Consider the following 27,129-nt stretch of genomic DNA (forward strand, 5'->3'; position numbering starts at 1 on the left):
GAACTGGGTGAACATCCTTTGTCAGTAGCAGTACAGCTGCTATTCCTTTGGCTTGCCCCACTCTTGCAGAACCTCTGTCTACCAAACTGGTGTCCACATCTGTAAGATGCTTTGTTCGCCAATCCTGGTTTTATAATCTCAAACCAATTATCTGAATTCCCATCTTCTTTTAATTAACTCTATTTAAAAGAGCTAGTATTTTTTTCTACTTTTATTGAGATAAACTGACATACAGTAGTGAATTAGAGTCACTTTCTACTGTTTATCCACATAAACTCTAACACAGTATTTTCTCCTCACATATATAAGCCAAAGTATGAACTGACAAAACACTTAGCTGTAAAATGGGTTAAATTAGCAGTTACAAATATGAATAAACTTTGCAATATAAGATTTTAGGGAGTTTTAATTCTCAATCACAGAAATTTGTGTAATCTTTGTACTTCACTTCTCAAGTGAGAGGGCTCTAGTTTCTTCTTTGGCAAACAATATCACTAGTGGTTTTACCCAAAAGTTCTGTCTCATGTAACATAAATTCATTTGCAACAAATGAATTTGGAGTTTTCCACCAAAAATTGGATTTTTCCACCAAAAAATATAGGAAGTTGCAAATACAGTTTATATTTTTTGAAAACAACAGGTATGTCAAATTTAAAGGAATTTCTTCAGCAGAATGTCCAGTTATAGCTGGGTGGTCAGGTCAGCAAATATCCACAGCACATCTATAAACTTGGACAAAATTGGCAAACACAATGATTCCAACATTCTGTAAATCAACCAAAGTATACAAGAATCTGAGAAATGCTAATGCTTCAAAAAGTGTTTAAGTTCATGTAAGAATAAAGGGAGTCTGTGATATTTTACAAAGGACTTCTCCCAATGCCAAATTTTGACTGGATATTTTAAGGTTAAAAATAAAAAGAATTGTGTTTGGATACTGTAATCTAGTTGAATTCGTTTCTCTCAGTGTTTGCAATTCTGAAACCTTATTCCATATGTCCTGGGATTGACGGAACAATAATAAATGATACATAATAAAAATCTTGTACTCAAATGGCTTTTCCCGGCTGATTATTAGATTACGATGCATAATATTGCGGGAATATTATAACTTCCATTAGTGCATATGCCTGTTTACTAAAGATATTTTGATGGGTGGATGGCATCACCGACTCTGTGGACATGAGTTTGAGTGTACTCCGGGAGTTGGTGATGGACAGGGAGGCCTGGCGTGCTGTGATTCATGGGGTCGCGGAGAGTCGGACACGACTGAGCCTGAGCGACTTATCTGATCTGATCTGATCTGAATATTGCGGGAAGTAAGGGACACATGCTCCATCCACTTGACTCCACCCACCAGTCACCACCACTCCTTCAGCTTTAGGCTTGCCGCAGCTCGACGTGGCGCGAGAGCCAAGGGGGCTCCATCACAACCTCCCAAAACTCAAGAAGCAGTCCCAAGGCCCCACCGCAGCCTCCCCCGGAGACCTGTGTCTTAGCATAGGGGCAGCCTCACTCTTATCTTCTCTGGAGAGTCTCCGAAGACCTGGACGGCGCAGGAAGCAGCTCAGTCCTGAGCGAGAGCTCCCTGGTCTCTGGCATAGGCTGGGCCCTAAGGGAAGCAGCTTGAGGGCGCCGGGTGGCCGGCTGGACATGACTGACCCCAAGGAGACTTCAAAAGAGACGAGTGGGAGCCTATGGCCTGGGCCACCACCGAGGCCTTGTACAGCAGCAATTGCGAGATGGACGGCACAGAAGCCACTCGGGCAGATCAGCGGCCAGCGCCTTCCGCCATGGCCGACAGCAGCCTCAAGCTGGGCTGCCCACCAGCGGCTGGCAGCCTGGCCCCTGACGTGTCCCACAAGGACAGAGATGCATCTTTCGTTTTGGAGCCTGAGGATCCCAGGCCAGCTGACGTGGCTGCCCGGCTGGGCGGACCCCCGTGTGGTGTCGAGCAGAGCATGCGCACGAGAAGCCCGCCCTCAGCCATCTGGGGGATTCTGCAAAATGGAGGCGCAAGGCCGGGACCGGCCAGAGGACGTGGCTGAGGAAGACACGAGGGACCATCAGGTGAGCGAGTCCGCACGCAAGATCCTGGAAGCCGCTGAGCACGCCAGACCACGGCTCCCCTTGGGGCCAACCCAGTGGATGCCTGCCCTTGGCCTTGGTCTCTCTGGTCTCGCGGGTCTGGGCCCTCACTGCCCCAGGCCGTGCTTCCCCAACTCGGGTCTCTTCTCACACCCCAGTGTCTGGGCTCTCAGCCTCTCGTTCTCACATGCGTGCCTCCACCATGTCTTTGGGCTTCAGGCCCCCTTTTGGGCCGTCTTTCCCTTCAGGGTCCCATCTGTTTGTGCCTCAGTCCGCCATTTTGCAGGGGTCACCTTTCTGTACTTCAGTTCCCCCAGTTTCTCAAAGCCTCCTCTCTCGAGTTTTCTGTGTTCTCAGGGTTTCCCTGTGCTCATGATTTCCTGTCTCTACAGCTTCTTCACTCTTCTTTGCGTCTTTGCTGTCTCTAGCAGCCACCAGCCTCTGTATTGGGCCTTCCCACCTCCCCAGGCCCTTTCTCTCCCACTTGCATTTTAGGCAGATGGAGACTCACTTCCTGTCCTGCTTGTGTTCCTCACTGCCTACCCGCCTGCCTGCAGGCGCCTTTCTTGCTTGTTGTTCAGTTGACAAATTGGATCCGACTCTTCTGTGACCCCTTGGACTGCAGCAAGCAAGGCCTCACTGTCCCCCAGCATCTCTTAGAGTTTGCTCAAGTTCATGTCCATTGCATCAGTGATGCCATCCAACCATCTCATTCTCTGTTGCCCATTTCTCCTTCTGCCTTCAATCTTTCCCAGCATCAGGGTTTTTTTCTAGTGAGTTTGCTCTTCACATCAGGTGGCCAAAGTATTGGTTTCAGCATCAGGCCTTCCAGTGAGTAGTCAGGGTTGATTTCCTTTAAGATTGATTGGTTTTATCTCCTTGTTATTCAATGGACTCTCAGTGAGTCTTCTCTAGTACCACAATTTGAAAGCATCAATTCTTGGGCCCTCTGCCTTCTTTATGGTCAGGCTCTCAAAATCGTTCATGACTACTGTAAAGGCCATAGCTTTGACTATACAGAACTTTGTTGGCAAAATGATGCTTTTGGTTTTTAACACACTGTCTAGGTTTGTCATAGTGTTCCTGCTTAGAGGCAGTTTCTAATTTCCTTTCCTGATGGCTTATCCTTTTGCTGTGAGGAAACAGAGCTTGTTTCAGGCAGTTTGTGAGAGACGGGTGGAGCCAGATTAAAAAATGCCTTTCTTGGGAAGTACAATAGGACTGGTCATTGACAAGGGGGCAGGGGCTCCTTAAGGGGTTTCCCTGTCCAGGCCAAATGAAACCTGGCCGACTCCTCCCTCAAGGCTCTGGCCAGCATGTTGTGAGGAGTGGATACATTAGGCTTTGCACACGATCACACCTGGTCTAGATAGATGATGTCCCTGCCATGAAGAGTCCCTGGCATGCCCCACAGACACACAGATACCATCCCCAGCCATGCCTGGAAAGGGGCTAAATATGGAGCGCTTGTTGTTGAATAGGTGAAGGTAAGAATGATAGCTGCTGAGCCCCAGCACATTACTAGGCAGGGTCCTCATGAGCATCTCATGGGCACCCCATAAAGTGGCAGTGGTCCTTGCTTTTACAGGTACCTGGCAGACCCCAACTCCACCCTGTTTTTGGAGTCTTTCCTCTTTGTAACTAACCTGCAAAATCTGTCCTCTTACTTTTCTTATGTTTCTTTTTTTTTTCAGCTCCAGAGAATAACTTTGATTTGATTTTAACTCCAGAGAATAACTTTGATTTGGAATGATACCTTTGGTACTAAATATTTAGAAAGCCCTACCCCCATCCCCCCAACACACCCTGGCCATGTAGGTGCTAGCACTGTGAAAATACTCTTTCTGCTATTTCATTATAAATAGATTAAAAAAAATTAGTTATAAGGATTCGTGTCAATGTATGGCAAAACCAACCAATATATTAATGTAAGGTAATTTGCCTCCAATAAAAAAAAAAAAGAAATCCCAGGAAAGAAAATTTAAGAAACAAGGCCATTGAGCCAAAGCCACAGTTCTGTCTCCCAGCATGGAGAAGGGAGGGTGGTGGGCCTTGGGGACACCTTTTGCTCTCTGAAAGCTCCTTGTTCACCAGTGCCACTGCTCACTTGGTGGGAGTGGTGACAACAGGGAGTTTTGTTCCGGTGGAAAAGGTCACTGGGTGCTAGATGAGCTTGAGTGTTTTTTGACCTTAATGTGCTTGCTGCCAATTTGTTTTCATGCAGCCTGGTGTGTCACTGTTTTGAGCTGACCATTCTAGACCTATTGCTAAGGGAGAACTGTAACAGGCAGTGGAGCATTCTGCCCATGGAGAGACCATTTACTGGGAGCCCAGTCAAGGTCTTGAGAGCCTCTTGTCTGCATCTTCCCACATCTTGCAGTGTAAGATATCTCCTAAAGTGTGATTCTGCACATTTTGTTGTTAACATAGTGCACACACACACAAGTGATGATGTGCATTTTCACAGAAAGTTAATAGTGGGGCATATCCTGTCTTTGACTAATTATAAGACCAGCTCTGCAGGCCTGGGGAAAAGCACAGACTTGAGCATGCACCACCACCCTAGGGAAAGCACAGAGGAAGCTATCAGCAAGTAAACTAGCTTTGCAGGGTTGAAAGAAAGCATATAAGCTTAAGAGTTCTGTTGTAAATTGAAATGAGAAATGTAGAGCAGGTATCATGTAAAAAAGATCTGAGAAAGCTTCAGACTTACTAGCAGGACTGCCAGAAGGTGATTCTCTCCTGAAGCTAGTCAGAAGGACCAGAGGGATGTGACTGATCAATTTTGAAGGTATTAAAAAATATTAAAGGAATTTGAAAAATCAGTGTAACATGACATCAACAAAGGTCACAGTAATTTTCTAGAGACAGAGTCCAAGGAAATGGAGATATGTGATTTGCCTGATGAAGAATTCAAAATAGGTATTTTAAGGAAGCTCAGTGAGCTACAGGAAAACAGAGAAAGACGGTACAGTGAAATCATGAAAACAGAAAACAAAATGATAAGCTTAATAAAGAGATACTGATAGAAATCATAAGAAAGAAAAAGAAATCCTGGAGCTTAATAATGCAGTGAATGAAGTGAAAAAATGTGATAAGAGCAGCAGCAGATTAGATCAAGCAGAAGGATGAGTCTGTGAGGTAGAAGATAGGAAATTTGAAATTATGCAGTAAGTAGAGAGCAAAGGAAGAAAATGAAAAAGAGTGAAGAAAATTTATGTGAAACGTGGGATTCCATCAAGAGGAATATTGTAGACAGTATTAGAGTCCCAGAGGGAGAAGAATGGAGAATGGAAAGCTTTCTTAAAGGAATAATCGCTAAGAACTTCTCAAACATGGGAAGATATTTGGACATCCAACTTATAAAGTTAATAGGTCACCCCAATATTTTAACTCAAAATGGTCTTCTCTAAGACACATAATTAAGCAGTCTGAAATCAAAGAATTTAAGAAAATCCAGAGGAAAAACAAAGGAGTCCTCATTAGGCTGCCAGGAGATTTCTCAGGAGAAACCTTGCAACCTAGGATGCTGCTGCTGCTAAGTCACTTCAGTCGTGTCCGACTCTGTGCGACCCCATAGACGGCAGCCCACCGGGGTCGCCCGTCCCTGGGATTCTCCAGGCAAGAACACTGGAGTGGGTTGCCATTTCCTTCTCCAGTGCATGCAAGTGAAAAGTGAAAGTGAAATTGCTCAGTCGTGTCTGACTCTTCGCGACCCCATGGACTGCAGCCTACCAGGCTCTTCCATCCATGGGATTTTCCAGGCAAGAGTACTGGAGTGGATTGCCATGCAGCCTAGGATAGAGTGAGACAATATATTCAAAGTGTTGAAAGAAGAAATGCCTTGCCAATCAAGAATACTTTACCCAGCAAAGTTATCTTTCAAAAATGAAGGTGACATAAAGACTTTCCCAAAGAACAACTGAAAGAATTAATTAGCACTTGACTTTATAAGAGTTATTGAAAGGAGTTCTTCAAGCTGAAACAAAAGGACACTAATTAGTAACATGAAACATAAGAGAGTATATAACACACTGGCAAGTATAAAGTCAAATCCAGAATACATACTGTAAGATGGTGATGTGTTAACCAGTCAACTCTAGTAAAGGTTAAAGGACAGAACTATTTAACAATAGCTATAACTACAGTAACTTGCTAATGGGTACACAATATACAAAGAGGTAAATTGTGACATCAAAACATAAAATGTGGGAAAGGAGTAACATCATAGTGTTTCTGTGTGTTATCAAAGTGCTATCACCTTAAGAGTTGTATCTGTAGGGTATCTTATGTAAGTCTCATGGTAATCACAAAACAAAAGCCTGCATTAATGCAAAAGAATAAAGAGAAGGGAATAGAAACATACCATTATAGAAAATCATGAAATCATAAAAGAAGATAGCAAGAGAGAAAGAAAAGGACAAGGGTGTTACAAAACAGCCAGAGAACAATTAGGAGGGCTTTATTCCTTACTTGTCAATCATTATTTTAAGTGTAAGTGATTTAAATTCTCCAATCAAAAGAAGTAGAGTTGCTGGATGGATTAAAACAGAACAAAAAAAGCAGACCCAATTATGTGCTTTCCACAAGAGACTTACTTCAGCTTTAAGGACACACACAGACTGAAAGTGAGGGGATGAGATGCAAGTGGATGGGAATGCAAGTGGAAACCAGAAAACAACAGCAGTAACCATGCTGATATCAGACAAAGTAAACTTTAACTCAACAATTGTAATGAGACAGAGGTGGTAATACCATCATGAAGAGGAAACATTACAGCTGATACCACAGTAATACAAAGGATCGGATTATTATGAACAGTTACAGTTAAACAAATTGAATAGCCTAGAAGACATGGATAAATTCTTAGAAAGAGTCCACCAAGACTGAATTATGAAGAAACAAAAAAAAATCTAAACAGATCAATAACAAGTAAGCAGATTGAATCAACAATCATGAGAGAGTAACAGGCAGGAAGGCCAGGGGTCTCCAAACAGAGGAAATAGCCTGCAAGTGTCAGACATTTTTATCTCTCTTAAGTGGCAGGAGGAAACAAACTAGCAATATTTTTTTCTTCTCTATACAAATTTAAAAGGAAGTTTCTCTTAAAATACTGTGTTGCCATAATGACACCTGGTTTCACCTGAAGTTAACTATTCTTAAACCTTGAGTTAACCAATGCATTTTTCTTATGGAAATGTTGGTCTGAAGCTATGTTAATGTACTACGCATTTACCCCAAACTCTGTCTTCAAGTTGGTTTTCCAAATGGCTCAGAACCTACTTGACAAACTAGTATGTTATACTCAGATATTGTTGCCCTAATCTGTGTAAATGAAACTATTTGTATGGTAATCTGCTCTCCTACAAAATTCAAGTTAATCATTTTATGGCCCAGGATGAATTGTCTGGTGTCAAGATTATCCCAAAATGCATCTTATGGGTGAGGGGCCTTGTGTCATTCTGAGTTTTAAGACATTCCTTTATTTCATTAACAGACTGCTAGTCACTATATAACATCCAGCTGAAGACTAGCAGTTGGGTACTCTTTCTGTCCCCTTCTGATGTCTATGTCAGAAGCTTTCTCTATCTCCTTTATACTTTAATAAAACTTTATTACACAAAAGCTCTGAGCAATCAAGCCTCATCTCTGGCCCCGGATTGAATTCTTCTCCTCCAGAACCCAAGATCCTGGTGTCTTTGTGTCATTCCGCAACAACCTTTCAATCAGAAACCCCCCAACAAAGAAAACCCCAGGACCAGAAACTAGATGGTATTACTGGAGAATCCTGTCAAACGTTTAAATAAGAATAAATGCCAAAACTGCTCAAACTTTTCCCAAGTGGAAGAAAGAGAACACTCTCAAAACCGTTTTACAACCAAAATTACCCTCTCACCAACATCAGGTAAAGACACTATAAGAAAAGATAACTACGAGCCGATGTCTCTGGTGAATATAGATGCAAAAATTCTCAACAGAATTCTGATAGGCAAGTTCAATAGCACATTAATAAATCATGCACTGTAATTAAGTGGGATTTAACTATGGAATGCAAGAGTGAACACTAATCAATAAATGTGCTATACCAGATTAATAGAATGAAAGCTAAAAATCATATAATATTTCAATAGCTGCAGGAAAAACATTTGAGAAATTTCAACATTCTTTCATGATTAAAAAGTGACAGGGGATGGATTGTTAAGGGGGATAAGGGAACTTTTGGGGGTGATGGAAATGCTCTAGATCTTGACCATGTGGTCCTTAATGGAACCATATTCTTTTGAAAGTTGTTGAACTGTCTTCTTAAAATGAGAACGTGTTATTGTATCTAAATCATGCCACCATAAAACTGATTAAAAAAAGAATATTACAAGTAGAACCAGTCTGAACGTCTTATATCTCCTGCCCCTGAAAAACTTTCCATAAATAAAACAGATTTAGCTTTGCTTTAACAAGAACCTAGTCAGGGAAGGGGGAGCCTGGTGGGCTTCCATCTATGGGGTCACACAGAGTCGGACACGACTGAAGTGACTTAGCAGCAGCAGCAGCAGTAATTTTTAACTTACTACAGAAGTTTGAATAAATGTGGGTTGTATAAAATGGAATACCACTCAGCAATAAAAGGACAGGCTGTTGATACAACTAGGATGGGCTTAAGAGCCTCATGCTTAGGGGAAAAGGCCAATATCAGAAGTTACATATTGTATAGTTTCACTTGTTGTCTTAACAACCCAACTATAGAGATGAAGAACAAGTAAGTTAGTGATTTTTAGAAGACAGAGATGAAGGTGGGAGGGGATAGGTGTGACTGTAAAGGGGTAGTACAAGGGAGTTCCTTTATGTTAGTAAACGAGTTCTGTGTATGATTGTGGTGGCAGCTACATGAATCTGTAAAAGTGATCAAATCACATGGGTCAGACCGAAACATGTACTGCATATAAAATTTCTCAAAGCTAAATAGAGTCTATAGTTTTCCTTTTATGCTACAGTTGCTGTGGTAGGAAGTTGGGTGGATTTCAAGGAAATCTATCCAATATTTTTGAAATTTTGTGGGACTCAATAATTTCTAAATAAAAATTTAGATTTCTTTTCACAGCGTGTGTGTGTGTGTGTGTGTGTGTATTAGTCACTCAGTCGAGTCCAACTCTGTGACCCCATGGATTGTAGCTCACCAGGCTCCTCGGCCCATTGGATTCTCCAGGCAAGAACACTGGAGTGGGTTGCCATTTCCTTCTCCATGGTCTCTCAAGTGTAACTGTAAGCTAATACGTACATGGGAATTTTAGTCATACTTCTTTATAATGAGGCTTATTTACAGGGATTTTTCTCATAGATTAAATTTTAATCTATCAAACACATATTGAGTCAGAATATCTTAAAGTAAATTTCCATGGGATTATTCTAATAGTAAATAGTGCTTTATTAAACAATAACCTCTGAAATCAATTAAAAAATTCTTTGGTTTATGTCTGTAAAATTTTCATAAGCTGATTATTTAAAGAGACTCAATTATTGTAAGTGAAAGTGGCTCAGTCATGTCCGACTCTTTGCAACCCCATGGACTATACATTCCATAGAATTCTGTAGGCCAGAATTCTGGAGTGGGTAGCCCTTCCCTTCTCCAGGGAATCTTCCCAACCCAGGGATCGAACCCAGGTCTCCCACATTGCAGGCAAATTCTTTACCAGCTGAGCCACCAGGGAGTTTGTAAAGGGCCGTAGTAAATAATCTTTTCTTAAATGTTTGTATATCTTTATGAACTAAAATTCTTAAAACTATTGTTGCCTAGAATTATAATTAGCGAATTTTCAATGACATTAATTATTTGCATCTTTATAAGGGAGGGCAGAGAATCATTTCTTTTATGCTCTGGGGAATGTATAATCTGTGGTGGGAAATTAACATTTACTGTCACAGTTAGTGTGTAAACATACACACTGATTTCTTCCCTGCAGAGTTTATCACGATGGGAAGGTCCTTGGGGGCACCTGTACCTGGATTTCTAATCAGGTTCAAAAGAATGATAAACCTTAAGCAAATGCTATGTGCTTTATGACATGGTGGTTCAGATGTCTGCCTGTGGTTTCCTTTCAAAATCTCTTGGTAAATTTATAGCTACAAGTTTGATCTAAATCATAGACTGACCCTTGGAACATTGAGACTGTGAGATTTATGCTATGATTCTCTGCCTGTGAAGGAAGAAGATTCTGTGGGTACATCTGCTCGGCTTTGATATCTCCTAGGCCAGTTCTTCTTCCAAGACATTGGAGGTGAAACACTCACAAAGGGTCAGGACTGAGTTCTGTCAATGGATGGAGAGTGAGTTAACCAAGTTTCTGTATTTTGCTAAATTCCTCTGTTTCCAAAAATAAGGAAAGTATTTATATTGAATAACCCAAAAGTCCAAAGTCAGGGTGTCTAACTCTACTGCCTTTGTTGTTCTCAGCATACCCTCTGTGTTGGCTTTATCTTCTTTCTGGTAGCAAGAGAATTATAGCAATTTCAAGTGACAAATCCAGAACATAGCAATAAGAGATTTGTTTTTTTCCCTAAATTTTTTGTTTAATTGAGATGTACTGTACACAAAGAGTCAGACACACCTTGGTTACTGAACAGCAACAGTTATACACATAGGAAAGTTGACATAATAAGTTGACATTTTTCAGATTAGTCTTGATGAAGACCTTAGAGAGTCATTAAAACGTGTTTTCTATGAAAATGTTAAGAACTCTTATTTAGGTGATGCAGGTAACAAAAACACTCCCTCTAAGTTTATATTACATGAAGTCAACATTACAGTAAAGTTTATGGCAAGGTACCAAGCTAGAGTTAAAGGTCATTCTTTCATCTTTAATACAACCAGTATAAATAGAGGCAGAGAATGAGTGTAGAGATACTGAACTTATTCTTACATTGCAAAACTAACTCATTACCTTCCTTTCTCCTATCTACATAATGGTCACAGTAGCCTGATTTAGTTATAACAAAATGTGTCAAACAGTTATCCTTTTCACTGAGATATAACAAGGTATCCTTTGCTAATAAGTATACAGCTTGAAATGTTTTCAGAAACTTAACAACTAACTTAATCAGCACTCAAATTGATTATTTTCTCATTCTTGCCATCCTACAAAATCTAGGAGAGCACATTCAAATTCCTTTATTCATTCTCCGGGCAACTAGGATAGAACAGAGGAGGGCAGTGTGTGGAAACTCTGAAATGTATGGTTAAGTATAAAATTTCAGATATCATGGTTCACCTCAATATCTGTTGTCAATTATTGACTTCCTGGATTCTTAAAGTATCTGAAACTTTAGAGACTATGAGGGACTTCCTGGTTGCAGAATATCTGTATAGTCTCTTCCCTGTAGGAATCCCTTCTTGAAGGAACCTGCACTATGGAGTGATGGAAACATCATCCTACTGAAAGGATGTAGGAAGTAGGAAGTGGTAAATCAGATGAATATGGGGAGAACTGGGGATACCTTCCCACTGCTGAAGCCCATCAGCACGTAAGCTCGTTCCTCAGCTACTGTATCCCGCTATTTTCTAGTGAAGATAGAGCAGTTGTTTGTCACATGCAGTTCATTCAAAAGACAGTGATCTAAATGTTGAGAAGTGTGTACCTTCAAGACACTATAAGGCAAAGAAGTGTTTACATGATTTCTGTCAGACTGAGATTCTTTCTCATAAATAAAGCTCATGTAAAAGTGGGTTTGTGAAGGACAGAGCTGTGTTCCCTACTAATGAAATTTTCTTCTATTCTCACAGATTTCTGAAGTTGAGAATAAAATGCTGACTAGAAATGACTCCTTAGTGACTGAATTTATTCTTGCTGGATTAACAGACCGTCCAGAGCTCCAGCAACCCCTCTTTCACCTGTTTCTAATCATATATGTTGTCACCGTGGTGGGTAACCTGGGCTTGATTCTTCTTATTGGTCTAAATTCTCACCTCCACACCCCCATGTACTATTTCCTCTTCAACCTGTCCTTCATTGATCTCTGTTACTCTTCTGTTTTCACCCCCAAGATGCTGATGAACTTTGTGTTCAGGGAGAATACCATCTCGTATGTGGGGTGCATGACTCAGCTGTTTTTCTTTCTCTTTTTTGTCATCTCTGAGTGCTACATGCTGACCTCGATGGCCTATGATCGCTATGTGGCCATCTGTACTCCCTTGCTGTATAAGGTCTCCATGTCCCACCAGGTCTGTTTGGTGCTCTCTTTGGCTGCATATGTGATGGGGTTTGCTGGAGCGTCTGCTCACACAGGGTGCATGCTTGGGCTCACCTTCTGCAGGTTGAATGTCATCAAGCATTACTTGTGTGACATCCTCCCACTCCTGCAGCTCTCCTGTACCAGCACCTCTGTCAATGAGGTGGTAGTCCTCATTGTCGTGGGCATCAACATCACAGCACCCAGTCTCACCATCCTGGTCTCTTACGTCTTCATCCTCACGAGCATTCTTCACATCAGATCTTCTCAAGGAAGATCAAAAGCCTTCGGTACCTGTGGCTCCCACATGATTGCGCTTTCTCTTTTTTTTGGTTCAGCGGCATTCATGTACCTTAAATATTCTTCTCCTGGATCTATGGAGCAGGGAAAAATTTCTTCTGTTTTTTATACTAATGTGGTGCCCATGCTCAATCCTTTGATTTACAGTTTGAGAAACAAGGATGTCAAAGTTGCACTGAGGAGATCTGTATTTAAAATCCAGAGGAGAAATATGTTCTAATTAGTAACAAAAATAATGTAAAGACATTCAATTTTGTACTTAATTTTTATTATCTATCATGATGAGAGTTTTTCAAAAAAATTGCATTACCTCTACGAATTATATTATGTGTGGTATAATAGACTTGTCATCATTTCTCTTGTAGCTGTTCTTGTCTCATTTTTTCCTACATATCTCTTGTAACTTGTAACAGTTTTTGGAAACAACTAATGGGTTCTTTATAAAAGGAAAATATAAGTTGATTTTTTTCAAACTATCTTTGACTTTTGGGCTATTCCAAATTGAACAGGTGTGGTGTTTCTTAAATACATAAAGATAAAATTAGAGTTTGCTGATCTAGACACAAAAGTGCCAAAGACTGCAGAATATTTATCTTATGAAACAATATTGTTACTGGTATAGTCGGAAGGCCTTCCTCAGTGATCAATGCAAAGAAATATAGGAAAACAATAGAATGGGAAAGACTAGAGATCTCTTCAAGAAAATTAGAGATATCTAGGGAACATTTCATACAAAGATGGGCTCAATAAAGAACAGAAATGGTATGGACCTAACAAAAACAGAAGATATCAAGAAGAGGTTGCAAGAATACACAGAAGAACTGTACAAAAAAGATCTTCACGACCCAGATAATCATGATGGTGTGATCACTCACCTAGAGCCAGACATCCTGGATTGTGAAGTCAAGTGGGCCTTAGGAAACATCACTAAGAACAAAGCTAGTGGGGGTGATGGAATTCCAGCTGAGCTATTTTAAATCCTAAAAGATGATGCTGTTAAAAGTGCTGCACTTAATATGCCAGCAAATTTGGAAAACTCAGCAGTGGCCACAGGACTGGAAAAGGTCAGTTTTCATTCCAATCCCAAAGAAAGACAATGTCAAAGAATGTTCAAACTACCGCATGATTGCACTCATCTTACACACTAGTAAAGTAATGCTCAAAATTCTCCAAGCTGGGCTTCAACAGTATGTGAACTGAGAACTCCCAGATATTCAAGCTGGATTTAGAAAAGGCAGAGAAACCAGAGATCATATTGCCAACATCCATTGGATCACAGGAAAAGTAAGAGAGTTCCAGAAAAACATTTACTTCTTCATTGACTACCCCCAAACCATCGACTATTTCAATCACAACAAACTGTGGAAAATTCTTCAAGAGATGGGAATACCTGATCTGCCTCTGAGAAATCTGTCTGCAGGTCAAGAAACAATAGTTAGAACTGGACATGGAACAATGGACTGGTTCCAAATTGGGAGAGGAGTATGTCAAGGCTGTGTATTGTCACCCTGCTTATTTAACTTCATGCAGAGTACATCTTGCAAAATGCCAGGCTGCATGAAGCACAAGCTGGAATCAAGATTGCTGGGAGAAATAACAATAACCTCAAATATGTAATTGACACCACCCTTATGACAGCGAAGAGGAACAAAAGAGCCTCTTGATAAAAGTGAAAAAGTTGAGTGGAAAAGTTGGATTAGAACTCAGTGTTCATAAAAATAAGATCATGGCTTTGGGTTCCGTCACTTCTTGACAAATAGATGGGGAAACAGTGGAAACAGTGACAGACTTTATTTTCTTGGGGTCCCAAATCACTGCAGATGGTGACTGAAGCCATGAAACTAAAAGATGCTTGCTACTTGGAAGAAAAGCTATGACCAACCTAGACAGTATATTAAAAACCAGGCATTACTTTGCTGACAAAGGTCCATCTAGTCAAAACTACGGTTTTTTCCCGTAGTCATGTGTCGATGTGAGAGTTGGAGTATTAAGAAAGCTGAGCAACAAAGAACTTTTGCTTTTGAACTGTGGTGTTGGAGAAGAAGACTCTTGAGTCCCTTGGATTGCAAGCAATTCAAACCAGTCAGTCCTAAAAGAAATCAGTCCTGAATATTCATCCAAAGGACTGATGCTGAAGCTGAAACTCCAGTACTTTGGCCACCTGATGTGAAGGACTGACTCATTAGAAAAGACCCTGATGCTGGGCAAAATTGAAGGTAGGAGGAGAAGGGGACGACAGAGGATGAGATGGTTGGATGACATCACCGACTCGATGGACATTCGTTTGAGCAAGCCCCGGGAGTTGATGATGGACAGGGAAGCCTGGCATGCTACAGTCCGTGGGGTCAGAAAGAGTTGGACACGACTGAGTGGCTGAACATAACTGGTAGAGGGATTTAAAAAAATGTCTTCATTGCAAATCGTAAACAGCTTAATATAGAAACAGATCCACAGATGTTGTCATTTTGTTCTATTTTTTTGTAACACTTTTCCTTTGATCTTGCTTTTCTTGTTCTCTTTAAAATAACAAAAAATCTATTTCCCCTGCCACCTGCTTCTGAGAACCTCTATCAGGCAAATGCATTTAGTACTCAAGAGAATACATATAATTCTGCCATTTATTGTCAAACATAGCATTAAGAGAGGGTGATTAGAGGAATAATACATATGTATCTCAGGATCCCAATAAGTATGATGGGCAGTTTGTTATCAAATTTGTATTTATTACTCTCTACTTGACACAAAATATTTTGAAAAAGGCATATGGTTTTACTGTAAATTTCATCATCACTTTAGTGTTAGGAGAAACATTTTAGCCATGTTTCACTTATCCACTGAAGTATTATCAAAGATGTGTATTAGTACAATAAACTATATCAACATTTTCTGAAATTACTTAAATGTTGTTTCACCAATGAGATAATAAATACATTTACCTAGATGTTTCTCCCTATAGTTTTCCCATTCATATATTTAGAGTATCATATGTAGTGGTAGGTCACAAAATTCTTTTAATTGGATTATCTTGTTTGGATAACAATAATAAATTTAATGTTGTAAATAATAGTATAATATAATAATTACAATAATAAGAAATCAGAAAGAACTTTGGGGTATAATTTCTTTTCGGGAGTGAAATGTGGCAGTCATGGATCAGTTCAGTTCAGTTCAGTCGCTCAGTCGTGTCTGACTCTTTGCGACCCCATGAATCACAGCACGCCAGGCCTCCCTGTCCATCACCAACTCCCGGAGTTCACTCAAACTCATGTCCATCGAGTCTGTGGTGCCATCCAGCCATCTCATTCTCTGTCATCCCCTTCTCCTCCTGCCCCCAATCCCTCCCAGCATCAGAGTCTTTTCCAGTGAGTCAAATCGTCGCATGAGGTGGCCAAAGTATTGGAGTTTCAGCTTTACCATCAGTCCTTCCAATGAACACCCAGGATTGATCTCTAGAATGGACTGGTTGGATCTCCTTGCAGTCCAAGGGACTCTCAAGAGTCTTCTCCAGCACCACAGTTCAAAAGCATCAATTCTTCGGCAATCAGCTTTCTTCACAGTCCAACTTTCACATCCATACATGACCACGGGAAAAACCATAGCCTTGACTAGATGGACCTTTGTTGGCAGTCATGGAGAGGTGCTGCTAACTCCTTTTCAGTAGAACCATTTGTGGGGCGCATCATTGTCTGTAACTGATATTCCCTTGGATCCAACATAGTGTTTAGGTAGAGTCCATGTTTCCTCTAAGATGTTCTCAACCATTGACTTAGCATGGTGGGTCATAATGGAGCTGGCCATTATCTTTGTAATATAGATCTCTTCTGATAGGCAGTCTTTGCCTCGGGACTTCTTATCATACTATTTGAGATTTTTTTTTTTGAACCACACTGTAATCTGAGGTTTTTCTACCAAATTCTTCCCTCTCTCCTTTCGTAGGTGTCACACTTTCATCCTGGTCTGAAAACTTTTTCACTGACACCCACTCCTTCCCCTTTTATCTTTCACAGACACTTACCACAGTAAATGTCTTGGAAGTGTAATCATTTTTTAGCATCTGTTTCTTGGAGAACTCAACATAACACTAGCTGATTTTAAAACTTAGTTTGAGGATATGGTAATCAAGACAAATTGGTTTTGTTATAAATATAGACAAATAAATCCACGGGACACAGCAGAATATTTAGAAACAGATCCTTACTTACGTAGTTGATTGATTTTTAACCAAGTAACTGTGTTAGTCTGGAGGTAAAGACAAATCTAAGCAATTGATGCTGAAAATGCTAATTAATCATGAGGAAAAGTAAACTTTGATTTCTACCTCACATCATACACAAAATTAATTTTAAATGGATCAAAACTATATACATAAAACTGTCATTTGAAACTTCTAGAAGAAAACATGGAAAATATGTTAATGTAGGCACAGATTTCTTAAGACATATTCTGGAAAACACTAAACCTAAAAGAAAAAAGAAATAGTTTCATTTAAATTAGAGCATCTATGTATCAGAAAATATTTAGAAGCAGGCCCTAATTGGAAGAATATTTGCAATACATATATGTGATAAAAGTATTATAACTAGGATATGTAACAATTTAATTAAAATTTATCTCAGTGATAAAAAGACCATATCATATATTCTCAAATGATTTGAAAGACATATCCCAAAGGAACATGGTCAATAAGCCCATGGGAATGTGCTTAACTTGGTGCACCCCTTAGATACGGTAGATAGCTGTTCAACAGTCCCTTATCAGTGGTACTATGCTCCCTTACATCATTGTCCAGACTTTTGCCCCTTGAGTGGCTCAAGCACTTGTCAGGTCTTCTTCAGGGTCTCCCTCCATGTTAGACCTTGCAACCTCTTGGTGAAGTCTCTATTTCAGAAGTCCAGGCACCAACTGTGGGGCATCTTCAAACCCTCCATTAATCCAAGCACCAATCCTGTAGAGCTTCTCTGAGATTCTAGAATTTTGGTAATGATTCTTAGTCTTTCTTTTTGTTCCATCAGTCCTGGAAGTAGTATCTATTTTTTAATAGGATATTAGTCTTTATATTTTTCCCTGCTGCTTATTATACTCTGTGTCTATATATCCAATTCTCTTTAAAAAAAATGTCCTCTGTAGGGAGTGTGTAGTATGCCATGTTTTTTGACTGGAATTTGAAACAGGGAACACATTTTATGTGATTGTGTTGGACTGACTTGACTCTCTCACAGAACATATCCAGTCTAACCTTGATGACTGATTAATCAGGAACAGTTATTTGGCTATAGTCTTTCGTGCCAAAATTGTTTAAACAGGCTTTTCTCTTTGTAGTTACTGAATTGGTAAGACTAAATCTAGGTATTCTGGTTGTCCTATTTTCACTGCATGGGAAAATTTAGCTGAGGTTGTAGTAGAATCAAGCAAATAGAATGTTCGGGGAGAGACACACTTCCATGAGTGGTTGGCCCTGTCCAGCCAAATAAAAGACGGTGTATATTTGTGGCTTACCAGTTTCACACACTTTTGGGGAGTATGTTGGTTTATCTAGGCAAAATATAGTTGCAGGAATGACGCATGGCTTGCAGTCTGAATGTGATATCCAAGTGCCCAGAACACACTGCTGAAAGTATGAGTCAGCAAATGCCTGGCCCGGTCTGTGAATCAGCAGGCTTATTTTGCAGGATGACTTTATATTCTGTAGATCAGCCTGTCTAAAATGATCATTTAAAAATATTAAAACCACAATTCATATAAAACTAAAATGCTTAAAGCTTTAAATGTAGTGCTTTAGAAATAATTATAACTATAGAATTTGATGTAAAAATTATTTCAATATATCAAGCATTTTAAAGATACCTTTAGGATATTTAGAAGTATTATGTCTGTAAATTGATGAATTTCTTGAAGACACAAGTAATGTCATATATGGCTTTATTGTCCTTCTGTATATGCTTCATGCATGCTATTTTTTTTTGGGGGGGGGGGGAAAGTTTGTTTTATTCATGTGGAATCCGTAGGTGAACAGAGCCTGAAGTATATGCTAGATAGATGCTCTCAGAAGGGTAAGAATAGAGTGTGTCTGATGTGATGGCATATACCATACTCTGGTCAGCGATAAGAATGGTCAGCCAAGTGAGGCATTCTCTACTCTATTCAACAGCTCAACCAAAGAGGTACTCCACCACCTGGTCACCAGCTATGACAGTCACACACAAAAGGGACAGTGCCTATAGTGGTCAAGAGTTCCACAGAGCTGCTGGAGGTGTTTGTTCCAGGTGCTCAGCTCACAGTGGTGGGGGGCTGAGCAGGGAATCCTGATGCTTGGGATTCCATCCCCAAGTTAGTGTCCCAGTGTCTGTCTCCCCATGTCAGATACTTGCATCTGTCTCCAGCCAATTTGTCCTTTCCATGGCAGGTGAACTAGATGCAGTGTGATTGCTCTGAGAATGCATAGCCTTCTGAAAACTAGACCTGTTATTTTGAAATATTGGAAATGAAAAAATTAAATTAGTTCTAAATTTGTTGCACATTAAATTTGTAAGTAAAAATGAAATAACTCACGTTATTTAAATATGATTTTGATGGCAAAGTTTTCAATGGTGGTAAGAATGATTTAAATTCTCTCTTTTTCTCTTTTTTTATTATTTTTATTGGAGGCTAATTATTTTACAATATTATATTGGTTGGTTTTGCCATACATTGACATGAATCTGCCCCGGGTGTACATGAGTTCCCCTTCCTGAACTGCCCCCACCTCCTTCCTCTTCTTGTCCTCCCACTGGGTCATCCCCGCACACCAGCCCCGAGCATCCTGTAACATGCATTGACCCTGAACTGGCAATTCATTTCACATATGATAATATGCATGTTTCAATGCCATTCTCCCAAATCATCCCACCCTCACCCTCTCCCACAGAGTCCCAAAGACTGTTCTATACATCTGTGTCTCTTTTGCTGTCCCGTATACAGGGTTATCATTTCCATCTTTCTAAATTCTGTCTCTTACATATATAAAGTTTCTCATTGATGGTTATAAAAGAAATTAAAAACTGTTGATCAAGAATTGCAAATGACTATTTCAAGTACAAACCTGATACAAAAAAATTATATTCTGAAAGCAAGTACAAATTTTTATTTAGAATTATGAATATATTTTATTTGAGTTTCTTATTTTATAAAAAATCATACATTTCATTTAAGAGATGTTTTTGGTTTTTTGATTAATTTACATTACTATAGCATATAATGGGAGAAGACAATGGCATCCCACTCCAGTACTCTTGCCTGGAAAATCCCATGGATGGAGGAGCCTGGTGGGCTGCAGTCCATGGGGTTGGTAAGAGTCGGACACGACTTCACTTTCACTTTTCACTTTCATGCATTGGAGAAGGAACTGGCAACCCACTCCAGTGTTCCTGCCTGGAGAACCCCAGGGACGGGGGTGCCTGGTGAGCTGCTGTTTGTGGGGTCACACAGAGTCAGACATGAGTGAAGTGACTTAGCAGCAGCAGCATATAACGAATATACCAACTTTTCTGATTTTACCATCAAATATGACCCTAAATAGTTCCTAAAACATGCATTTACAATTAATAAATAATACAAAATTTATGTGATCAAAAGCCAGTCATAAAATAGAATATTTTTTTTCAGTATTTTTAGCTGGTTTTGAGTAGGTGGTAGATCCAATAACCTAGCCCAACAATACCAGAAATGACAATTATTAAACAGCTTATGTAGTCAACTTGTTCTCAGATTAGGTCGTCAGGGGGTATTCACTGTATAGGTGAATGTCTTCAGCTGTTACGTCTTCAGCTGTTTTTCTCCCACTCCTCCTCCCTGTCGTCTGAAACCCCAGTTAACATACGTACGAGGTTGCTTGATGTCTTAGGGCTCACTGATGCTGTGTTCATATTTTTGTTGTTCTTTTTTTCTCTCTGGATTTCATTTTGGGTAGTTTCTATTGCTCTTCTTTAAGCTTACCCATCAGCTCATCATTTCTTCTGATGTGATGTTAACTCCATTCAACACATTTATTTTTACACAGTAAACATTCTTGTACAAGTATTTTTTTTTACATGCACTAATTTTTCTGGATGTATAACAGTGGTGGAATGTCTGGATCAGATGCTACCTGTGTGTGCAGCTTTATTAGAAAGTATCCATTTGCTTTCTAAAGTACCTATCCAATTTTTCTCTTCTAACAGCAGTGTATGAAAGCTCCAGGAGTGCCACATCCAAATGTACACTTGGTGTAGACAGTCTCATTAATTTTAACCATTCTGGTGTATATGCAGTGGTATCTCATTATAATTTTGATTTGATTTTCCTGAGGACAAACGATGCAAGGTACATTTTTTCAAACATATTAATATTTGAGCCTGTGTCTTGGAATGATAACTTTAAATGGTTTTTAAATACATCCTGGGAAAAAAGAAATACGGCTGCCTATGTTCTCAGATGATATGATTATCTCTGTAGACAATCCCTCAAAATTGACAGCTGCTGCTGCTAAGTCACTTCAGTCGTGTCCGACTCTGTGTGACCCCATAGACGGCAGCCCATCAGGCTCCCCCGTCCCTGGGATTCTCCAGGCAAGAACACTGGAGTGGGTTGCCATTTCCTTCTCCAATGTGTGAAAGTGAAAAGGGAAAGTGAATTCGCTCAGTCATGTCTGACTCGTAGCGACCGCGTGGACTGCAGCCTACCAGGTTCCTCCATCCATGGGATTTTCTAGGCAAGAGTACTAGAGTGGCTTGCCGTTGCCTTCTCCGCAAAATTGACAGCAAGAACTACCAAACAAACAAATGAGCAAAAGGTGGCTTGGTGGTAAAGAATCTGCCTGCAGTGCAGGTGATGTGGGTTTGCTCCCGGGTGGGAAGATCCTCTGGAGAAGGAAATGGCAACCCTTTCCAGTACTCTTGCCTGGGAAATCCCATGAACAGAGGAGCCTGGCGGGGTACAGTGCACGGGGTCACAAAAGAATTGGACACAACTTAGCGACTAAGCAACAACAATGCAGCAACTAAGATGTGGAGCAACCAAATAAAATCAAGAAATAAAAAAAGGAACTGATTCTAGAGTTTATAAGAAAGGCAAAAGACCCAGACTGTCAAGTACAGTACTGAAGGAGAGCAAAGTTACAGGAGAGAGACTGTCCAACTTTAAGATTCTATGTGTGTGTGCATGTTAATTCAGTTCAGCTGTGTCAGACTCTTTGGGACCCTATGGACCAAGGACCACCAAGCTCCTCTGTCCATGGAATTTTCCAGGCAAGAATACTGGAGTGGGTTGCCATGCCCTCCTACAGGGGATCTTCCCCACCCGGGGAATGAACCTGAGTCTGTTATGTCTCCTGCATTGGCAGTCGGGTTCTTTACCACTAGTGCCACCTGGGAAGCCCAAGACTCCCTATAAAACTATAGACAACAAGGCAGTGTGGTGTTGAAGGAAAAGACAGTGGATTAAAAGAATCTGGAAGTAGACCTACACAATATAGTCAACTGATCTTTGACAAAAGAGCAAAAGCAATCAATGGAGAAATGACAGTCTTTATAACAGTTGGTGCTAGAAAGACCAGATGTCCCTATGCAAAAACATGAATTTAGACCAGACTTTATACCTTTTTTAAAAAAATCAGAATCTAGAACCCCACCTCAGATCTGCTGAATTAGATTCTGCCTACCCATTTCCTTTCTGGCACTTGTAGATTTAATTTTCTTTTTATTACATAGTTACATTTAAACATATATTAGCCAATGATTCTGGATATTTGCAGCAGCTTAGCTCAGTGTGACATAATACTGTAAATTAAAAACCTATTTAGTTAAAAAAGATATGGTCGCACTAATGGAAGACACATGGCAAACCTTGCAATAGAATTGGGGCAGTTGCCTTTTGATCCTAAATATTGACCATCACAACTAAGTTAAATTAGAAAACTGTAACAGAAACTTGGATGCTTGCTTTACTGTTTGGTGTTGAAACTAAGATGAAATTATCCAGATAACAATGTCTTTTTATCATTTCTAAGTATAGTTTGATGGTTTTATATTATTACTCAGAAGTATCAAGCAAAAGCTTACTAACTTGCATTTTCCTGTAGTTTCAGTTCAGTTCAGTTCAGTCGCTCAGTCATGTCTGACTCTTTGCGACCGCATGAATCACAGCACGCCAGGCCTCCCTGTCCATCACCAACTCCCGGAGTTCACTCAAACTCACATCCATCGAGTCGGTGATGCCATCCAGCCATCTCATTCTCTGTCGTCCCCTTCTCCTCCTGCCCCCAATCCCTCCCAGCATCAGAGTCTTTTCCAGTGAGTCAAATCGTCGCATGAGGTGGCCAAAGTATTGGAGTTTCAGCTTTAGCATCAGTCCTTCCAATGAACACCCAGGATTGATCTCCTTTAGAATGGACTGATTGGATCTCCTTGCAGTCCAAGGGACTCTCAAGAGTCTTCACCAGCACCACAGTTCAAAAGCATCAATTCTTCAGCGATCAGCTTTCTTCACAGTCCAACTGTTACATCCACACATGACCACGGGAAAAACCATAGCCTTGACTAGCCGGACCTTTGTTGGCAAAGTAATGTCTCTGCTTTTTAATATACTATCAAGGTTGGTCATAACTTTCCTTCCAAGGAGTAAGAGTCTTTTAATTTCATGGCTGCAATCAGCATCTGCAGTGATGGGTTTTAATATCCTGTGTGTAATCCATACGAAAGATTTTCCAAGTGTTTTTCTTGTGTCTCTGCTCTCTTTATTCTTTCTCATTGAGTTCACCCGACTCCATGACTTTAACCTCTGTGGGAATGGTCCCCAGATCAGATTATGGTCTTCCTCTTGAGCATTATTTAGCCTTATTTGGGTGGTATACTTCTTTTTAGTTGCTCAGTTGTGTCCAACTCTTTGTGACCTCATGGACTATGTAACCCACCAGGCTTCTCTGTTCATGGGATTTTTCAGGCAAAAATACTGCAGTGGGTTCCCATACTTCTACTTGCTTGTCCAGCTGGAACTCAAGATCATCATGTTCACAACTGAAAGCATGATGTTTATGAACATTCCTATTCTTTCTGAATTTTCTGTTTGTAGTCGCATCATAGTTTAACCTGGCACCTAGACTAATTTTGGGATTTTTGTCTATTTCGATTCCATTTGTGAGAAGCTCTACTGACTTTCCTTTCAGTATCGCTCGCATGTGTTTGTTTCTTGGAATTATTCACAGTAGCACAGTTAATTCAGGGCATTTTTATCATTCATTGATTGTTTTAATTGCCTCTTGTGAGTCACCTTGTCTCCAGTCTCTCTTACGCCAGGCCATTCTACCAGCCATTGCCATAGTAATCTTTCTAAGCTTGCACTTAGATGATTTCAATCCTATGTCAAAAGACGAAATAAAAATCTCGAATGGTTCCTAATGGCCTCTGATAGTGAGCTGACCTTGATTTTGGCATTTGAAAGCTTCTTCTATTGACCCAAATCTGTTTTTTGAGCTATGCTGTCAGGGAGAGACATTGAGACATTTCTGAGAATTTGTGGAAATCCTCTTTGTGACATTCAGAGAAGATGGAAATTATATTATTTTCTCTGAATTCAGCAGCTTTGATCTGAAGTGCTCTTAGATGACATCTAAAAGTTTATCAGTGACCTTACATGCCTTACTGGTGTCTTTCCTGTCTTACACTCAGGTCTGCAAAGAAAAACACCAGCACTACATAAGCCTTTGCCTGCAGGGCAAGAATTTTGTTGTAGTGTCCAACATAGGTTCCAGGAAAGATGGGAAAGGGATCCTCATTCTTTTATTCTTTTATTATACAAATATTTATTGGGTGCCTATTATGTGCAAGTATTACTCTGAGGTGCTGCAGAAATAACTCTGAAGAAAATAGAAAAAAATATAGCTTAGATTGAAACATTTGTGAATAAATACATGTGTGTTTATGTGTGGTGGGAACATGCAAGGAACAGATAAATGTATAGTATTTCATATAGTGATAGATGCTAGAAAGAAACCACCTGGATGCAGGGGAGATTCTGCTTTTCTATTTGGGGGTGTGTCCTATTTTATAAGAAACTAAAAGGTCTATAAAATGGTATACTTCCAATAAGTCAGTGTTGTTATCATGAACTAGGCTGAATATGCGAAGTAGGTAATTTCTTTTTGCCTCAAAGTCTGACCTCTGGGGAAAACACTAAGAAAACATAGGTCTTTTAATTTTTAATCAGGTTCCTAGGATTTCCCAATTCATAAAAACCCGTGGGTAATATTAGCAGGTGGCTCCCTGGGCACCAGCAGATGCTATTTACACCCCCTAGTCTGGAGAGGACACTGCAGAGCCACCATCAGAAGTCATGACCTGTAACTCGTGGTGTCTCAGAGCCAGAGCTACTGAGGTCTGTGCTCTGGCTTCATTAGTCTGAAACTCACTGAAAACAAAACCACAGAAAACTGTTTTAGGTTGTTCTCCCTCAAAATTCATCAGAGCCACTTGCCCTTCCATGCAAATAATGGAGAAGAGTTAATAAGGTGAGCTGACCTTGATTTTGTCATTTGGAAGCTTCCAAAACTGATCCAAATCTGACTTTTGATCTGATTCTGTGCTGAATTTAGCAAGGAGAGACATTATTAGGACCTTTCTGAGAGCTTGCAGAAGTCCTCTATCTGACATTTGGGAAGGATGAAAACAAATTTCTTTCTCTGAGCTCAATTAATCCAGTAGGACTGAGGTCCTCATAAGGTGAGTGTTGAATTTTATCTGTCCTGTTACTCGTCTTCCAAACCTCACCTGTGGAGGCCAAGGATTCCCTGAAATGACAGCTTTGTCTCTGCTGAGATGACCACTGATCATTAGGTGTGTCTGGTAGACCGTCAGAGCAGAAGTGGAGCAGAGATACTGCTGTCATGAGGTCACAGGGTTACTGAATCTTATTCCTGTAGAACTTGCCCGATTTTTAATACACGTCTCTAAAAATTCCCTCAGCCTTTACACAAAGGAGAAAAAAAAAAGACACAGAAGGGTGGGCTGGGGTTCCTTCTCGCATTCTGGGTCTGTCTCATTAGAGTGGGATTGGGTGGAGAGAGCGGGGTACTCATTTTAACGTTACCCTCTGTCCTGTTCCCCAGGTATGTCCTAGGGAAGAATGGCCCCAGGGAACGAATCTTCAGTGACTGAGTTTATCCTGCTGGGTTTAACACAGCAGCCAGAACTCCAGCTGCCTCTCTTTTTCATTTTCTTAGCTATTTATGTGGTCACTGTGGTGGGGAATATTGGCTTGATTATTCTTATTGGTCTGAACCCTCACCTGCACACTCCCATGTACTACTTTCTCTTCAACCTTTCCTTCATTGATCTCTGCTACTCCTCTGTCATTACCCCTAAAATGCTGATGAGTTTTGTAAGCCAGAACATCATCTCTTATACAGAGTGCATGACTCAGCTCTGTTTCTTCTCCTTCTTTGTTATTGATGAGTGCTTTATTTTGACATCAATGGCCTATGACCGATACGTGGCCATCTGTAAGCCCCTGCTCTACAAGGTCTCCATGTCCCATCAGGTCTGCCTCATGCTGACGGTGGGTGTATACGCGATGGGGCTTGCGGGTTCCATGGCCAATACTGGGTGCATGCTGCGACTCTCCTTCTGCGATGGAAACATCATCAATCACTACATGTGTGACGTTCCTCCTCTCCTCCAGCTCTCCTGCACAAGCACCTCCATCAATGAGTTGGAGATTTTCATTGTGGTGGGTGTCAATGTCGTAGTGCCCAGTGTCACCATCTCCGTTTCTTACATCTTGATCCTTTTGAACATCCTTCGCATCCGTTCTGCAGAGGGCAGGTCCAAAGCCTTCAGTACCTGCAGCTCCCACATAATTGTGGTTTCTCTTTTCTTTGGATCAGCAGCATTCATGTATCTCAAGCCTTTTCCTGCTGGGTCTCTGGATGAAGATAGAGCGTCCACAGTTTTTTACACCATTGTGGGGCCAGTGGTGAATCCTTTCATCTACAGTTTGAGGAACAAAGATGTCCAAGTTGCACTGAGTAAGACTTTGAAGAAAAGGGTATTCTAAGTGGAATTTTTTATACTATTTGTTACTAATGGGCTTCCCTAGTGGCTCAGAGGTTAAAGCGTCTGCCTGCAAATTAGTATTGTTTGTTACTAGTAATTGTTAAAAATATTACTCTTTCCCTCCCCTGTGAGGGCCAAGGTGGTTCTTTCTCAGATCTTCACTGTGAGAACCTGCTGGGGTGTTTTGAAGGTAAAATCCAGGAAAGTGTGGCAGTCCCCTAAAACTATGGCTCTTATGGTGTGCTGCAAGTCTTTGGGGTTTCAAAGAGTCAGATATGACTTAGTGACTGAATAACAATGAATCTTAATGTATATTTAATAGAAACACGTTATCTCTGACTTTAGCATCATAGGATTCATTGTAGACTTTCCCTTTTGTGTATCTGTAAATTCTTTCTTTGATGGTGTCATCTACTTATTTGACTATACATTGTAAGGAGAAAAGGGGGAAAAGAAAACTGTA

At 40.4% G+C, this 27,129-nt stretch overlaps 2 protein-coding genes across 3 annotated transcripts; both read left to right on the forward strand.

The window, feature by feature from the left end:
• Window positions 1-11,881: 11,881 nt before the first annotated feature.
• LOC129548492 (olfactory receptor 8B3) lies at window positions 11,882-12,826 on the forward strand. Its single transcript, XM_055415012.2, has one exon. The coding sequence runs from the start codon at window positions 11,882-11,884 to the stop codon at window positions 12,824-12,826; it is 945 nt and encodes a 314-aa protein (XP_055270987.2).
• Window positions 12,827-22,552: 9,726 nt separating this feature from the next.
• LOC129548493 (olfactory receptor 8B3-like) lies at window positions 22,553-26,667 on the forward strand. Of its 2 annotated transcripts, XM_088832451.1 has the most exons (2): window positions 22,553-22,571; window positions 25,748-26,667. In XM_088832451.1, the coding sequence occupies exons 1-2, from the start codon at window positions 22,553-22,555 to the stop codon at window positions 26,665-26,667; spliced, it is 939 nt and encodes a 312-aa protein (XP_088688577.1). The 2 variants fall into 2 exon arrangements, with proteins under 2 accessions (XP_088688577.1, XP_055270988.2); XM_055415013.2 differs by lacking the exon at window positions 22,553-22,571 and having other exon boundaries at window positions 25,723-26,667.
• Window positions 26,668-27,129: the final 462 nt, after the last annotated feature.

The sequence above is a fragment of the Moschus berezovskii genome, chromosome 25 (genome assembly GCF_049115385.1).
Source record: "Moschus berezovskii isolate FMDL1 chromosome 25, NW_MosBer_1.0, whole genome shotgun sequence".
Classification (NCBI taxonomy): domain Eukaryota; kingdom Metazoa; phylum Chordata; class Mammalia; order Artiodactyla; family Moschidae; genus Moschus; species Moschus berezovskii.